The sequence below is a fragment of the Hyperoodon ampullatus genome, assembly GCF_949752795.1.
Source record: "Hyperoodon ampullatus genome assembly, chromosome: 10".
Lineage (NCBI taxonomy): Eukaryota > Metazoa > Chordata > Mammalia > Artiodactyla > Ziphiidae > Hyperoodon > Hyperoodon ampullatus.
Genome location: NC_136923.1, coordinates 92,482,002 through 92,500,521, shown reverse-complemented (window position 1 = coordinate 92,500,521; position 18,520 = coordinate 92,482,002). Strand labels below are relative to the sequence as shown.

Genomic DNA, 18,520 nt, shown 5'->3' with positions numbered 1-18,520 from the left:
AGAATCCTTTCTCGTATTTGCCTGGTGTTACGGATACACGGGACAGTGAGGCCACCTGGTGCCTCATTCCAGCTCCCTCATTAACTGCCCCCCCGCCCCGCCCCCCCCCCCCCCCCCCGTCTACGTCACTCAACCTCACTGAGCCTAAGTTTGCAGCCTGGAAAATAAGGGGCTGGTAGATAATGTCTAGATCCCTTTCAGCTTTAAAAAAAAAATTATTCTGGAAAATAAAAATTAATTGGAAATAGGATAAAAAGAAAAAAAATCCAGGAAGAAACAACTTGTTGCTCATTTGGGCAGTCCGCCTGGTCTGCCTTTCTTTGATGGATGCCACCGTTTTAATTCTAAGAGAAATATGCACACCCATCCACCCTCTTTCCTTACAAGGTAACAGCTCATAAAATGCACCTTCCATAAAAATGATTTGCATGACCCATTTCGCGGCTGCTGAGCTGTTTATGATCCTAAAAGTCTGGTTTTCTTCACTGAGTGGGCTTCTGTTTGCGCGACCGTCCCCTCCAGGGTCTCCCTGCGCCACTGCCGTCTGCTGCCAGCCGGGCCGCCTCCACCGTCCACCTGTCCTCAAGCGCTGCTTCTGCCGGCGGGACTCCTACGGTCGCCTTCCTCGCAACCTCCTTCTACACAGTCCCCACAGGGTCTGTAGCCCCAAAGCCAATAGCTTGAGCGCCCGGCTCAGGCAGCAGGGGTGGGGACGTGCCCCACGATACCTTGGAAAGGAAAAAAAAAAAAAGAGGTCTCCGCAGAATGCTGGCGCCTAGGGTACTTTTAAAACCAACGTGGCCAGGCAGCGGTCTCTCCCCTCACCAGGCTCGGGAGAGGGCATCCCATGTGTCCCTTAAAAGCCTCCGATCTTGCAGGTCCCAGTTACAAAAGTCCCATTGCCGCCCAGGTCCTAGGTCCGCGTGATGAGGTTTATCGTGGCGACGGTTCCGGGCCACGGCCCTGGTGTCGGTTCCGGGCCACGGCCCTGGTGTCGAGCGCCTCCTGCGGAGCCTTTAAGTGCGCGAGGCGGGAGAGGCTGGAGTTACGGAGGGCGGCGGAGGGAGACGCAGCGCGCGGGGCCGAAACGCAGAGGCGCAGGGACGCGGCGAGGAGCGCTCGAGGGCGCGGAAGGGGCGGCCCGTCCTGAGGAGCGGCGCGCGGCGCGCACCGTGGGCTGCGGAACTTCCCAGGCCGCTGCAGAACAGAGACGTGTTCCCGCGCCTCAGAAGGTCTGGGAAGAGGGATTCAAGGTAAAAACAAAGAGACAAACGGGAACAAAGTCTTCTACCCGTCAGGCCTGGCGATTCCCACGCTTGGAGGCGGCTTGGACGACGGGCAGTGGGTGGGCGGGGAGGGAGCGGCTTTCTTCAGGGGCCGCTTAACTGCTGTCTTAACCGGGTCTCGTGCTGCTACAGGACTAGCTTTTGTGTTTCAAGAGCCCGCGAAGGTGGTCGCACCCCAGGGCAGAGGTAGGAATAACGGGATGAGCGGGGCGTTCGGCACAGAGCTGGGTTGGTGGTGATTCGCAGGGGAAGGTGAGAGTTCCTGGGAGCCGCCATATAATATTGGCTTCCGGAAAGTGGGCCCCTTGGGAGTTCCTTAGCGCTGGAAGAGATCTTAGCAGCCGTCTGGCTGAGCCCTCGCGCTGCTCACAAGAGGATCTAGAAGCCCAGAGAGGTGGACGACTTGCTCGAGGCTCCACAGCTCCTTTGGGGGCAGAGCTGGAGATAGAGCCTAATTGTCAAGAGTCTCGTCCCAGGACTCTGCCCACTCTCCCTCAAGGTTGCATCTTCCGTAATTCTTCTGGAGAAAAGAATAGGCCCTTTTTTCTAGGGTAGCGTTTGGAGGGATGGGCTGGGGGAGGCGGAAATGCGGTCCATGATTCTTTACATCCTCACCACCGGGGTGAGATTCCACAAACAGAACTAGGAACCCACAAAGGTTCCTTCCGGAGCGGTTACCCAAAGACAGTGTTACCATATAATTTATCATCCAAAGCAGAATACTCTTAAGGATGGAAGGGAACCCTATTAATAACTTTGCCCAGACAGTCTGATATAAGCCCATACTGTCTGCCTCAAACCAAGACTTAAGGTCACCCCTCCTGAAGCGCATTTTTGGAACTACAGTTTAAAGAGCACACACTTTCTCTCAGCAGGTGATGGGCAAGATATTCTTCAGTATCAGTTACAGCACCTACTGTGTGTGAGTCCATCAAAAACAAACCAGAGGCAGCTAAAGGCTGGGACTCAGGCTTAGTCCCTGGTGCCCTGGGGGATGCCTGTCCCCAGATGCCCGCCCATCTCAACATTGTTTTCTGCTTTCCAATCCAACCGCCACTGTCTGCCTTTAGGGCCCCATTACCTATTATTGGGTCTTTCTGCCTCTCCCATCACCACCCTAACCAGGCTATCTTGCTAAGAAAAAAATTCCCCGCAGTGTGCACAAGTTTACATTTGGTCCTACCGGTCTCTGTAATGTCATCCTCTGATCCCCAGGCGCTCTCATTCGTGGACCCTCAGGCCTGCCAAGCCAAGAACCTGCAGTGCTCAGTTCCTCCAGGCTTCCTCACGCTCCATGCCTTTCCCCATGCCATTCCGTCTTCCTGGAATGCCTTCCTGGGCCCCATTTCCCGTCCACCTCGTGAAATCCTACTTCTCCTGTCTGCGCTGAGCCCAAGCACCACTGCCCAAATACTCTGGTGCTCCCTTATCACGTGGTAAATGTTTGTTTAAAGCTGCTTCTCCCTAATAGATTTATGGGTTTCTTGGGAGCAATTTGGTCATCTTTGTTATTATTCATCACTGCTGTGGAGTAACATTAAGAATGCTGTTTTTCCCTCTCCTTTTCCAAAAAATAATGTGATTTTAAAGTACTAATCCATTTTGCTTTTCCTTTTTTGTGCAAAGATCTTTTAAAATTTATTTTACTGGCCTGATTACATATAAGACTTCAGTAGAAGAAAAGTTTCACTATTTGAGTTTGTTTTCTGGCCATTTATCATTTGTCCCATTTCATGGTTATTACTGAAAATAATTTTGTTGTATAGAGAAGAAGGAGTGCTAAAAAGCAATCCTCTCCAAGTGTCAAATGCACTAGGTCCCTTTGGGCCAAGCATCTCAAGGCCTGGGAGGGGTTTGGGTTTCTTCCTGAATTTCCTTGCTTGGATTTTGGTACAAGACTCCTAATTAGTCTCCCTGGGTGCTTCCTTCATGACCAGCCTCCACCTGCCCTGAAGCTCCAATCTTCCACATGACCTCCAGAGGGATCGTTCTAAAATAAAATCTGATTATGTCAGTTCTCTGCTGAAAAAAATTCAGTGACCCACTAGGTAGACCCACCAACCAATGGTCAAGAATGTGACTACCTAGGTTTGATTTCTGGATTCACCACTTGTTAGTTGTGTGACTTTGGTTAAGTCATTTGACCTCTCTGTGCCCTGGTTTCCTTATCTGTAAAATGAGGGTAATAATAGTTATTTTATAGAGTTGTGAGGATTAAATGAATTGAATTCACATTAAGTGCTCATACCAAAGCTTGGCACAGAATAAGCACTTGATATTAATGATTACAATCACTATTATTACCATGATTTATGTGAGATAAAATCCTAAGTTCTAAGCGTGCCTTACTAGCGACTCTCGAGCTGACGCCTGTCAAATTCTCCAGTTTCATCTCTCCTTTCCCTCCGATTCTGGTCAGACCTCACCACGTGTTCCCCAACCCCATTCTGTTGCTACCTCTGTTCCTTTGCACCTGTTCTCTTTCCTTCAGACCTTTCCTTCTTTGTCTTCCTGGACCACAGGCACATATGCCCCCAGGTTTCAATATGACTCAAGACCACTCTTTGCAGTCCCCCTGCCCCTGCCCCCATGCTGGCAGAGTGGACCTTACACCTTCTCCTATCATATTTCAGAACATTTCATTGTACTTATTTGTTTCCATGCTTGCCTCCCATCCTAAGCTATTACTGAGGAAAAGAACTGCTTTTTGTCTTTGTGTCTCCAGTGCTCGCTACAGTGCTTGGTGCAGAGCAGACATTAACGCCTGTTTCTTGGGTGACTGCATGTCCCTCCCAGCTCCTTCAATTCCTTAGCATCTTCCTGTCTCCTAGTAGCATAACTAGACTAATGACAGTCAGCAAGGAGGAAATTTAATACGAAAATAACCTGAAAATAGACTCAGAGTGGACTCAGGTCTGTACCTCTCTTTCCCTACCCCAAGCATTTGACTTTGGAAATCTGATCTGGGAAAAGTATGATTATTAATTAAACACTCTCAGGCTGTCAGAACAGTACTTTTTGCTACCTTCATAAATGCATAGGGCTGAGAGTTTACTAGTTCGGCAGTGTCTTTTAAATGAGATGAACATGTTTGCTTGCATGAAATATTTATGTTTCTTAGTGGCACGACTTCAAAATATTCTGAATCAAACTTCTTGAGATCTGCCTCCAGAGTTTCTGTTCACTCTCCCTTAAAGTGGAAAGAGGACATGGTAATAAAATAATGCATAATAAGGAAAGCATGGGAAACTTTTCTTATTTGTAGAAATGCTCTTCTTCTATGTGATTAACTCAGAGCTTCTTGCTTAATATAAAAGGGGAGAGACTAGATTGGAATAGATGATCTCTAAGTATCCTTCACAGTTTTCCCCTAAACTTTGACAAGAAAATTCTTGTTTGTCGTCAGTAAAAGGGGCTAACTTTTAAAGTGCAATTAAAAAATATATATATATATATACACATTATAAAGCAGTTATACTCCAATAAAGATGTTAAAATATGAATATATATTTCTGTTTGGTTTTTGGAGGGTTGCTATTTATTATTACATTTATTTGAAGTACACTAGAAAAAAATCAAAATTTGATGAGAAAATTCTTCCTATATGTCTACAGACAAATATATTTATAAAATGCATCTGCCAATAATTTTTTTTTAATGTTGACCTTCTTTTAATTTATTTATTTTTAGTTTTGGCTGTGTTGCGTCTTCGTTTCTGTGCAAGGGCTTTCTCTAGTTGTGGCACGCGGGGGCCACTCTTCATCGCGGCGTGCGGGCCTCTCACTTTCGTGGCCTCTCTTGTTGCAGAGCACAGGCTCCAGACACGCAGGCTCAGTAGTTGTGGCTCATGGGCCTAGTTGCTCCGCGGCATGTGGGATTTTCCCAGACCAGGTCTGGAACCCGTGTCCCCTGCATTAGCAGGCAAATTCTCAACCACTGCGCCACCAGGGAAGCCCCATCTGCCAATAATTTGATTTAAGAAGGTTTCAGCTCCAGGGAGCCTTGACAAATGACTCCCTCCCTCCAAGCTGTTTGGCAACTTTGTTTCCCCAAAGCTTTAGAACACAACATATAATACTGCCAGACCAACCAGCCAACCAACAAACAAAACATCTTTCTGTAGTTAAAAGTAATACCTTTTTCAGAATGCTGGTAATTCCCATGCATAGCTGTTACCTTGGAATTCACAGTTTTTCAATTCTTTCTAAAATTTATCAATTTTTATTAAGACAATGAAGCATAAAATGAAATTGATACAAAATGTGGAAACATTGAACCTGTACTTCTGCTACAACTTCATCTCAAGGAAAAAATAAAACCTTCCACCCACCTCCCCACCCCCTTCCCCCAGTACCATTGCAGACAGACTTCTTATTGGTGTGAAAATATAAACTGCACGCATAGGTAGACCAGGAAAACTGTCTATGCCATATCCCTGTGAGGCATAGATCTAATTAATTTGTAAATATCTCTCATCTTTGGACTATGTCTATTCTCAAGTCTAGATTATGAAATTTGGTGTTAAAATTTCCAGAATGTGTTGCACATAGATAAGATGTTTGAAAGACTTCTTAGTTTGCAAAAGAGAAAAACCTTAAATTTCTGCTCTGGAAACTGAAGGCTGGTGTATGTTCTTTTATGCTGGAAGCTTGTGTTTCATTGGCTACAATTTAAGTTTTGGTCACTGACAGAGCTTGAAGGCAGACCATATCTAAATAAGCATAAATGGGAAAGTTCCTTGCTCAGGCCTGGATGAATTGCTTTGTTGAAACAATTGGGAGGTTGTTCAGGGTTGTGGCATTTAAATCTATTCTGACTTGTAGTTGACAGATTATCTTTGTGAAAAGCCACGTGTTAGACTGAAAACATTCAAGTCTGCTCTCAGTTCCAATATGGGCATTTTGTTTATTGTTGTTGTTAAATCAGTTCCCTGTTTCAGGATCTCCACTGGGAAATCTTAAATGGCAAAATTAGTCCCTGTGTGTAACTCAGTGCTTTACTAGGTTCAGAAAACGATGGATCTGTGAAACAAAGTGAACTCGTCAAAATAACTGTCTTACTATCACTGTAGATATTGTTTTTTATTTTTGTTTTTTTTTGTGTGTGTGGTACGTGGGCCTCTCACTGTTGTGGCCTCTCCCGTTGAGGAGCACAGGCTCCGGACACGCAGGCTCAGCGGCCATGGCTCACGGGCCCAGCCGCTCCGCGGCATGTGGGATCTTCCCAGACCGGGGCACGAACCTGCATCCCCTGCATCGGCAGGCGGACTCTCAACCACTGCGCCACCAGGGAAGCCCATATACTGGTTTTTAATAGTTCATTTGGAAAGAGGGACGATATAATCTTTACCTTCAGGGTGAACTGTGAGCCCCTAAAAGATAAATATCAGACATGGCCTCCTTTTGCTGTTATATAAAATGTGTGTGTGTGTGTGTGTGTGTGTGTGTGTATATATGTGTATGTATATATATTTCATATTATATATATTTCGTATAACAAAGGAAAAGGAGGCCCTGTCTGATATGATTGTTATTTAACATAGCATGTAATATGTAAAGACTCTTTTCCTGGGTCAGCTTACCATTCAGGGGCTACATGGGCAGTAACTGAGTCTGTGAAGAAAGAGATGGAGAGAGAAAGAGAAAAGCATGTAGATCCTCTCACACTTTCTCCTTGTGCTGAGTCATAGTACAGATCTGTTGAGTTTTTATTTGCTTACTTGTTTGTTCAGTTGGTTGGTTTTTCGTATTTTCCCATGTAGTTCTGAGCCACAGAACTAATTAACCATCAACACAATGAACTGATGTTGGTTTGGCTGGAGTGATCATGTTCTGTAAACAGGGTGATAAGCGATGCGAGTCTCCCTCCGAACGTGTGAGAATCGCTAATTGAATTCTGAGAACCGGGGGTGACAGGGACCCACAACCTGGCTATGGTGATTTCTCCTTAGCCTCTGAGGGAGCTTTGGAATGCTTCCAGAAAGTGGTCAAATGTGCTTAGGTTTTTAAATTGGTATGATTTTTATTGTGAAAGTCCCAAGAGTTTCATGTCAGTGTCCTGGCTTTTTATTGTTTTCCTGAAGGGAATGTTTTCTGTTTAGTTCCTAGAGTCATAATTTAGAGCCAGAAGGGACCTCTCTCCTTTAAACTGAAGCTCTGAGAGGTCCGTTATCCACCTTTCTAATATTTCGGGGCCCACCTCTTTCCCCCATTTTCACTACCACGGTCCTAGTTCATGCGTAATCCAATCCCACGTGGCCAACTGTAGTCATCGTAACTGGTCGCTCTGTTCTTCCTTCTACTCCTGCCATTTGCACTAACCCAAAGGTGAGTTTTCTAAAAATCATACCTGATGCTTCTATTTTACATCCATGTGTAAAAATCCTACAAAAGATTCCCGTTGCCTTCAAAATAAAATGACACGTCTTTACCTGTCGCAAAAGACTTTCCCACCTCAGCACCCACCACTTTCTACCCCAGTCTATTTCTGCTAAACTGGAATAGATCAAGTTCCTCGGCACACCGTGTTGTTTCACACCCTATCTTTGTGTGTACTTTTTCCTGTGTCTAGAGTGACCTTTTCTCCTTCCCCACTGGAAGCTCATATTTCATCAAGACCCAATCCAGGCATTTTCTCGTTGATACCATTCGTGACCCCCAACAAGACACACACGTGTATCCGTGTGACAGGGCTGTGCTGAAAAGAGTGGGAGTTGGAGGGTGGAGTCTTGAGGCCCTTTGAAGTTTCAGAGGAGAAGAAGATCACCCCTTGGGCCAAAATAGTAAAATCAGTAGACATTTAAAAAATAGCTAGAAGGGTGTGGACGCCGCTTTGTTGCCTGAGGCGGGTGGCGGTGGAAGTTAAGGGAGTCGGTGGCCAGTGCTTTTCGGGACCCGCAGTCGCGGCTGTTGCAGTCACTTCGCCGGGTGGCCTTTAGCGTAGGAGTCACATCGAGAGCAGCCATGAGCAGCGGGGTGTACGGGGGAGATGAAGTTGGAGCCCTTGTTTTTGACATTGGATCCTATACTGTGAAAGCTGGTTATGCTGGTGAGGACTCTCCCAAGGTGGATTTCCCTACGGCTATTGGTCTGGTGTAGAAAGAGGTGATGGAAGTACATTGATGGAAATAGATGGTGATAAAGGCAAACAAGGCAGTCCCACCTATTACATAGATACTAATGCCCTGCGTGTTCCGAGGGAGAATACAGAGGCCATTCCACCACTGAAAAATGGGATGGTTGAAGATTGGGGTAGTTTCCAGGCTATTTTGGCTCATACCTCCAAAATGCATGTCAAATCAGAAGCCAGCCTGCATCCTGTTCTCATGTCAGAAGCACCGTGGAATACCAGAGCAAAGAGAGAAACTGACAGAGTTAATGTTTGAACACTGCAACATCCCTGCGTTCTTCCTTTGCAAAACTGCTGTTTTGACAGCATTTGCTAATGGTCATTCTACTGGGCTTATCTTGGACAGTGGAGCCACTCATACCACTGCAGTTCCAGTTCACGATGGCTATGTCCTTCAGCAAGGCATTGTAAAATCCCCTCTTGCTGGAGACTGTATTACTATGCACTGCAGAGAACTCTTCCAAGAAATGGATATAGAACTGATTGCTCCATATATGATTGCACCAAAAGAAGCTGTTTGTGAAGGATCTCCAGCAAACTGGAAAAGAAGAGAGAAGTGGCCACAGGTTACAAGGTCTTGGCACAATTACATGTGTAACTGTGTTATCCAGGATTTTCAAGGCTCAGTACTTCAAGTATCAGATTCAACTTACGGTAAACAAGTAGCCACACAGACGCCAGCTGTTCATTATGAATTCCCCAATGACTACAACTGTGATTTTGGAGCAGAATGGTTAAAGATTCCTGAAGGATTATTTGACCCTTCTAATGTAAAGGGGTTATCAGGAAATACAATGCTGGGCGTCAGTCATGTTGTCACTACAAGTGTTGGAATGTGCGATATTGATATCAGACCGGGTCTCTGTGGCAGCGTTATAGTGGCAGGAGGAAACACGCTAATACAGAGCTTTACTGACAGGTTGAATAGAGAACTCTCTCAGAAAACACCCCCAAGTATGCGGTTGAAACTGATTGCGAATAATACAACAGTGGAACAGAGGTTTAGTTCATGGATCGGTGGCTCCATTCTAGCTTCTTTGGGCACCTTTCAGCAGATGTGGATTTCCAAACAAGAATATGAAGAAGGAGGGAAGCCGTGTGTAGAAAGGAAATGCCCTTGAGAAGAGTTCCCAAACCTCTACCTTCTATGTCACCTTATGTTTCATAGCTTTAGTATACTCAGGAAAAGAACAACCATCTTTTGTAGAATGTTTATACATTTTTGCATATTTCAGTTTCCACTTAAATTTTTTAAGGCTTTAACTGGCTCTATAAATTAAAATAAGTTTGTGCTTTCCTTGAAATGCACTTATTCTTATTATAAGCGTTTTATAATTTTGTATAAATGTCTATTTTCTCTAAATATTTTGCTTTCAGTAAAATGCTTTCCAACTCCGTTTAGTATATTACCACTGGGTTGGTAGAATTGCTTTTTATTGACTAGTAAAACTTACTGCCTATATTTTTTACCTTAAGCTTTTAAAATTAAATAAAAATTACTAGCCCCCCCCCCCCCGAAAATAGCTAGAAGACAATAGTCTGTAGTAGATGCTTATGTTCTTGCCTCTTCTAGGGATACTATAGAGGATTCCTCTGGTAAGTGTGTCTTAGATGGAGAAGAAGTTGGCTGATAACATCTACTAGAGGCCTTGACTTCCATTGAATGAGGAGTGGGAAAGAAAAGTTTTTCTGAACATATTAATTTACTTCCTTTCAAAATAAATGACAGTTCTTTAAATCAAATTAATTTAGCTTTCTGAAAGACTCCTTATATTTTCCTTCTTTTACTGTGGAATTATGAAAAATTTGACATGGACCAGCATTTTGGAGTTGGTGGTTTACTAAATCACCTATAAGCCCCTTTTATGCCATGTTTCAGCCTATTTACAAGCAGTGAAACTGTGGTATGGAGACATAGACATCCTTAAAAGGAGAAGGTGGGATTGTAAGTCAGTGCAGGATTTATAGAAGGCCCTCTGGAAACACATATTAATATCAAGTGTGTATGTCCTCCAACTCAGCAGGTCTACATCTAGGAATTTATTCTCATGGAAGGATTGGGTGAGTTCACACTGATGTATATGCACAGATATTATACCAGTTCTGTTTATTATATCGAGAAGTTAGAAACCTAGATGTCCTTCAGTAGGTGGTTTAGTTACATAATGGACTGCAATGCAATCGTCAAATAAACAACTACTCTCACCATTAAATAGAATGAGATAGACCTATACGTATTGACATAGATAAATGTCTCTGATATATAATAGTTAATAGAAAAAAAAAGTTTACAGAAATGCAATATATCACTTAATATATAATCTGATTTCTTTTGTTTTTTAAACAGCTTTATTGAAATGTAATCCACATATATTGATACAATTCATCCATTAAAATGCACAATTCACAACCATCACCACAAGCTAATTTCGGGACACTTTTGTCCCCCTAAAAGGAACCACTCTCCATTGGCAGCCAACAGGCATTTCCTGAGAAACCACTAAATCCGCCTTCTGTTTCTATTAATCTGCCTCTTCTGAACATGTCATGTATATGGAATGATCTTTGTTACTGGCTTCTTTCACTTAGTATAATGTCAGGTGTCACCTGTATTGTAGCGTGTATCTACTGATACACGTAAGTCAATAAAAAGCTTCATTGCTTTTTATTGCCAAATAATATTCCTTGGTATGGATAGGGCACATTTAATTTATCTGGTCATCAGTTGCTGGACATTTGGGTTGTTTCCACTTTTTATATATTTGAATAATAACTATGAACATTTGTGTGCAAGATTGTGTATGAACAGACGTTTTCATTTTGCTTGGGTGTATACTTAGGGGTGGAATTTCTGGGTCATCTGGTAACTCTATGTTAAGAGGAAATTTTTGAGGAACTCTTAAATCATTTTCCAAAGTGGCTGCACCATTTTACATTCCCACGGCAATGTACAAGGGTTCCAGTTTTTCCACATCCTTGACAACACTTCTTATGATGTGTCTTTTTCATGATAGTCATCTTAGTGTGTGTGAAGTGATATCTCATTGTGGTTTTGATTTACATCTCCCTAATGACCAATGATATTGAACATCTTTTCATATGCTTACTGGCCAATTCCAATTTATTTTTAAAGATTATAGTTATATAATCAAACATATTTGGGAAGTTATATACTAAGATGTCAATAATGCTTCTGTCTAGGGAATGGTCTTTCTTATTTTCTACTGTGTTTCTATATCAGTCAGGGTTTTACCAAAGAATCAGAACCAGTAGGATGGATGAACAGATAGATAAATAGATGTATTATAAGGAATTGGCTTATGCAATTATAAGGGCTGGCAAAGCAAGTCCAACACCCACACAATAGAATAGGTGGTCCAGAAAGCTAGGCTGGAGCTGAAGCTGCATCTACAGAATTCTTTCTCCCTCAGAGAAACCTCGGTTCTACTCTTAAGGCCTTCAACTGATTGGATGAGGCCCACCCAGGTTATTTGAGGATCATCTCCTTTACTTATAGTCAACTAATTGTAGATGTTAACCACATCTACCAAATACCATAACAGCAAAGCCTAGATTAGTGTTTGATTGGAACAAAAACAATAATGGTAGTTTCATTTTTAAAAAGGCTTTTACGAAATTGAGTTATTTGTAGTGAGGTGGATGGACCCAGAGTCTGTCATACAGAGTGAAGTAAGTCAGAAAGAGCAAAACAAATACCGTATGCTGACACATATATATGGAATCTAGGGGGAAAAAATGGTTCTGAAGAACCTAAGGGCAGGACAGGAATAAAGACACAGATGTAGAGAATGGACTTGAGGACACGGGGAGGGGGAAGGGTAAGCTGGGACGAAGTGAGAGAGTGGCATGGACATATATGCACTACCAGATGTAAAATAGATAGCTAGTGGGAAGCAACTGCATAGCACAGGGAGATCAGCTCTGTGCTTTGTGACCACCTAAAGGGGTGGGATAGGGAGGGTGGGAGGGAGGGAGACGCAAGAGGGAGAGGATATGGGGATATATGTACATGTATAGCTGATCCACTTTGTTATAAAGCAGAAACTAACACACCATTGTAAAGCAGTTATACTCCAATAAAGATGTTAAAAAAAAAATAAAAAGGCTTTATACATAGCAGTATCTTTGCTTTTCACATTGATGATTAAACTTGTTCATCTTGGTATCCTCCAGAATACTCAGCATAATAGCTTGTACCTGGTAGATTCCTATTAGTCACTGTGTTAGATTCCTACTGCTGCTGTAACAAATTAATGTAAGTTTAGTGGCTTCAAACAACACAATTTTGTTCCCTCACAGTTCTGGAGGTCAGAAGTCCAAAATTGGTTCCACTGGGCTAAAGTCAAGATGTTTGCAGGGCTGGTTCCTTTCAAAGGCTCTGAAGAGAGAATCTTTTTCCTCGATTTTTCCAGCTTCCTCGGCTGGTGGCCCTTCCTGCATCTTCATTGCTGGTACTGCAGCATCTCCAACTGTGTCTGTGCTTCTGACGTCGCATCACCATCTCCTTCTCTGTGATCAAATCTTCCTCTGCCTCCCTCTTCTAAGGACACCTGTGGTTACATTCAGAGCCCACCTGGATAACCTGGGATACTCCTGCTATCACAAGGTCCTTAATTTAATCACACCTGCAAAGAAAGTCCCTTTTGCCACATAAGGTCACATTGACAGGGTGCTGGGTACTACTCAGCTATTCACAAAGCAGACCGTGTGGCATTTTCATTTTCCAAGAAACCATTTTTTAAGAAATCTTGACTCTTACAAAGCCGTTCCCTTTTCACAGGCTGACGTCGGTGCGGCTCATTCCGGGGAGAATTTCAGACCCCAGATTGAAGCTACGCTGCCCAAGGATAATGTGGGCAGCCCTGGAAGCTGGAGAAGCAGGCCCAGTTGGGAAGCTTACCTGGAACCATTCCAGAAAGTTCCCCATTTCCTAGTGAAAGAAACGGAAGAATAAATTCAGGTAACAGCCCCTGTTCATGTTGATCTATATAAAATACTGTTTCTCTGAATATATTTTATAATGTGTGTTTGGTGACTTATCACAGCTTTGTGAGCCAGGCAGTGCTTCACATGTCAACGTCCCATCTCCAAGACATAGCCTTAGGCCTTCATTAGGTGAGTAAGTAATACTAACCATTAATCTTCTTGTTGATGACATAATTAAAACTATCTTTTTTTAAACTAAGAGCCTTTATTGGTGGTTGGGATAAGGCCTTGGGAATACTAGTTGCACAGGCTTTAGTTAAATTCCTCAAAACCTCCACTATGTTAACATCTTTCCAAGGCAAAGTTCTACATTTGAAAAATAAGTAAAAATCTACATCAAACTTTTTCTCTTGTCTCTCCCCATTCAAAGTTATAAGCAAATGTACAATAAAAATATCTTTCAAAAACATGAAAGATGTGATGTTGACCTGGTGTGTTCTTTAGAAACTATTTGTGGTTTTTCCTGTGGTATGTTTTCACTTTACTTGAGTTACCCTTCTGTTGTTAAGAGCTCTTGTTTCTGTTTCATCAGCCTTTGAAACAAATTGAACTTAACAGACTTCAAGGAAGACTTATTTGGGGTAGGGGGAGGCTTTCATTTCCTTCCTCATTGCTGTAGTTTCTTCCCTAGGGACCAGTTAGAGTTGGAAAATAGATTGGATAGTAAGTAAGATTCTTTTTCCTGGACTTTTGTGGCAACTCGGGTTATGACAAATTTCCTTTTTTAATACGCTTTTTATTTATTTTTTAAGTTGAAGTATAGTTGATTTACAATATTATGTTAGTTTTTAGGAGTACAGCATAGAGATTCAGTATTTTTACAGATTATACTCCATTAAAAGTAATTACAGGGTAATGGCTGTAATTCCCTGGGCTATAAAATATGTCCTTGTTGTTTATCTATTTTATACATAGTAGTTTGTATCTCTTCGTCACCTACCCCTATCTTGCCCTTCCCCTCTTTACTCTCCCCTTCGGTAACCACTAGTGGGTTTTCTATACCTGTGAGTCTGTTTCTGTTTTGCATAATGCATTTGTTTGTGTTACTTTTTAGATTCCACATATAAGTGATATCATACAGTATATTTCTTTCTCTGTCTGACTTATTTCACTAAGCATAATATTCTCTAGGTCCATCACAAATTTCACATTTGCCCTCGTCTTGTGCTTCTGATAGGGTGTAGCATGACCTCTGAGGATAAAGGAGGAGATGGCGGATGCAGGGCAGGGATGGCCCCTTCCTCTACCTCTGGGTTGGGCCAGCACATGTATTTTTTCTCTCTGATGATTCTGTTGATGAGAATCCCTCCGAGACTGCAACACGAATGCTCAATATCCATGTGTTAACAGACTAGAGATTGTTAGGAGGACAGGGGTGCCCTCGGACAGGCAGTCCTGCCATCTGTACACCGCTGAAAGCAGTATGGGGAGGGAGGGCCCCAGGTAAGCAGGATGGTGCTAAGAGAGACCAGCGCGGGAGGGACTGAACCACCAAAGCAGGTGTTTTCAAAATGTAGTGTAAATTCGTTTTCAGGAAAGCTCTTCCCACAGGATGAATAAGAACCAGTACCCTGAGCTTTCTATTTGTTCTCTACCCAGTTTCCTCTCTGTCTCCTCTCTCCATCCCTGCTCTTCACAGCCACAGAGTATATTTGTTAAAAATTTCAAGGTTGGGCTTCCCTGGTGGTGCAGTGGTTGGGAGTCTGCCTGCCGGTGCAGGGGACATGGGTTCGTGCCCCGGTCCGGGGGATCCCACATGCCGTGGAGCGGCTGGGCCCGTGAGCCATGGCCACTGAGCCTGTGTGTCCGGAGCCTGTGCCCCGCATCGGGAGAGGACACAACAGTGGGAGGCCCTTGTACCGCAAAAAAAAAAAAAAAAAAAATTTCAAGGTTCACACAACATTGTAAATCAGCTATACTTCAATAAAATTTTTTTTTTAATTTCAACTTTCACACTAACATTTCCCAAGTATTTCCTTTTAGTAAGAAAACAAAACAAACTAACACTTCTGTGGAATTCCCTGGTGTTCCAGTGGTTAGGACTCTGAACGCTCACTGCCGAGGGGCCGGGTTCAATCCTTGGTCGGGGAACTAAGATCCCACAAGCTGCATGGCACGGCCAAAAACAAAAACAAAGAAAACAAAACAAACAAACAAACAAAACTTCTGAGTTTGAGAAGTTTCAGATAAGAAACGTTGTCCAAAACAAAGAATGCCTGTATTCTTTCACCCAGATTCCCCCAAAGTTAATGTCGTACCACATTTGTGTTATCACTGTCCCCTCTCTTCCCTCCCTCCCTCTTCCCTCTCCCCCCTTCTCCCATATACATCTATATTTTTTCTGAGAGTAAGTCACAGACATCGTGATACTTTACTCTTAAATATATCAGTGTGCATTACCTAAAAACAAGAACATTCTTTGCAAAATCGCAGTACAAGGATCCAGATCAGACAATTACCACTGATGCAGTACTGTTATCTCACCTATTCAAATTTTGTCAGTTGTCTCACAAATGTCCTTTAGAAATAAATTTCTGGTTCAAGATCTAATGCAGAATCACACGTTTAATGTAGTTGTCATGTGACTTCAGTTTCTTTTAATCCGGAACAATTCCTTGGCTTTTTTTGTCTTCTAAAACCTTGATATATTTGGAGATATAAGCCACTTACTTTGTAGAACATTCCTCAGTTTGGGTTTGTCTGATATTTCCTCATGATTAGGTTCAGAATATACATTTTTAGCAAGAATACCAAAAATGATACTGTATCCTGCTTAGTACATCAAATCAGGAGGTACGTGATACCTATTTTTGACTTTTACTGTGGGTTTTGGGGTTTTTTTTTGCCATTCTGAAGGGTTTTTTTAATGTAGTAAAAGTTATCAATCTTTCTTTCATTGAATCTAGATTTTGAGACATAGCTAGAAAGCCTTTCTCTACACCAAGATTAAAGACAAAGCCACCCATGTTTTCTTGCATAATTTCACTTTTTACACTTATGCTTATGAAATTTCTAATGGCATGAACTGATGCTACTGTAAATATTAACTACATAAGAAATAAAACTGGATGTTCAGTATGATGTCAAATTTATAAAAATTAAATTTCATATGTTAACTGGCAACCTCTGAAAGGTAAGAGTATGGACATTTTAATTTTCCTCTTTACTCTTTTTTATATATTCCAAATTTACTCTGATAACCACGTATTTCTTTTATAATCAGAAAGAAGCACGATGTTATTTTTATTTTTATTTTTTTGCGGTACATGGGCCTCTCACTGCTGTGGCCTCTCCCGTTGCGGAGCACAGGCTCCGGACGCGCAGGCCCAGCGGCCATGGCTCACGGGCCCAGCCGCTCCGCGGCACGTGGGATCCTCCTGGACCGGGGCACGAACCTGCATCCCCTGCATCAGCAGGCGGACTCCCAACCACTGCACCACCAGGGAAGCCCGCCCAATGTTATTTTTAAACATTCCCCCAATAGTCTTCAGTGTCCCAAGAAATCATGAATATTAGTTGAAATGACTGATGTAGTCCAGGGATTTCTGTATAAGTGAGCTACTGTAAATGTCAAGCCAAGTACTTTGGTAGACTCAGAAAAGAATGGATAGAAATGGTTAAAATATTTCTATTATGGTAGTGACAGATGTCAATGATGACATTCTTTTTAAGAACATCCTGAGAGAGAAGTGGACCATGACCAGTGGGAGCCATTTACTGATACATAACCTATTTGGGAAGGAGTACAGTGAGGTGGTGAAGAGCGTGGATGCTAATGTCAAATAGACTTGGATTCAAATCCTAGTTAATTCACTTACTGCTTGTGTCACCTTGAGCAAGTTAATTAGCCTCTCTCATATAGTTTATGTATAAAATAGAGATACGAACACCTCTGTCACAGAATCTATGTTTGAATTAGATCTTACAAAGAACATAAAGTACTTAATATAGTGCCGGGCACATGAGTGCTCAATAAAGGGTCATTATTATTATTATTTTGACCCTTGCAGATAAGCCCACCTTCTAACCAAAAAATCATTCTAATTCCTTGAAGAGGATTCACCTCTTCTTTATTGATTTTTTTCTGTTCTTTTAGTTTCTAGTTTACCTCCTTGAAACCCATGCTTTACTACTCTGTACCAGAATCTGTACAGAACACTTTCAAATGAGAACTGACTCTAGTTCAAACACGTGTATGAGTGGAAGACGTAGCACTGGAAAGGTGATAAGACTATAGGAAATTCGTTGGAGTTAATTGCACTGGGCAATTAGAGAAGTCTCTGATACCAGGAAGGTTAATATTCTGAAGTGAGAGACATCTGGTTTGTGTGTGTGTGTGCGCGTGTGTGTTTTTCCTGTCTTCCCATTACAAATTCATGAAAACTATCTTTGTTAACCAGTGGGTTTAGAAATTTTCATAAAAAGATTCCATCCACTGGATGAAATGAACTTCTTAAAATAGAAGAGAGCTCATTTCTGAGGACCCCTCATTGCACCTTTATTTTATGAGGTTGTAAAAACAGATGCTTGCTTGCTTATTTATATAATTGGGTGATTTGTAATGGGAACGGTCTCTCTCATTAGTGCTCCCCTATAAACTATTTCAGTGCCATTTTTAGAATAAAAATTTAGCTACCACTCGACTCCAATTCTGATTTGGTTCAAAGACTCTTTTCAAAAAGGCATGCTTTTACTTATGTAGATTTAGCAGATGGCGTAATTGTAAACTCAGGGTTGCAGAACTAGAAGTCTCTTGGCAACATCACGCTGTTTATCCTTTGTATACAAAGCATAGAAACCAAACTGCAACTCAGAGTCACTGAAAGACTATCTCATTCGTGGCTATGGTTTAGCATCATAATTACTGCACAGAACCTGTGTAATCGTACCCAAGTGTGTAAGTGTTGTTAAAACAAAAAAGTAGTACATAGCAGCACAAGAAAGACTTTTTGTTATGTTAATATTCGACCTGCTAAGTAAACAGTATATTATGTTGATGTGTATCCTCTGTAAGAACATTAAGGATTTGAAGTTCAAAGGATTATAAAGATTTGTAGTAGAAACAGATTCTTAAGTACAAGTGTTGAGACTAAGAGTTA

At 42.2% G+C, this 18,520-nt stretch overlaps 1 protein-coding gene and 1 pseudogene across 2 annotated transcripts in view; both read left to right on the top strand.

Annotated features, from left to right (window-relative positions):
* Positions 1–926: 926 nt before the first annotated feature.
* Positions 927–18,520, top strand: part of STMND1 (stathmin domain containing 1) — a gene marked incomplete at both ends in the record, with an annotated part of 32,088 nt that continues 14,494 nt past the window's right edge. The window contains 3 exon segments of the mRNA XM_079712694.1: positions 927–1,253; positions 13,216–13,297; positions 13,300–13,395. Coding sequence (XP_079568820.1) covers positions 927–1,253; positions 13,216–13,297; positions 13,300–13,395 — 505 coding nt within the window.
* Positions 8,249–9,535, top strand: LOC307058682 (actin-like protein 6A; annotated as a pseudogene). Its single transcript has one exon. The product of its transcript is annotated as an actin-like protein 6A (transcript).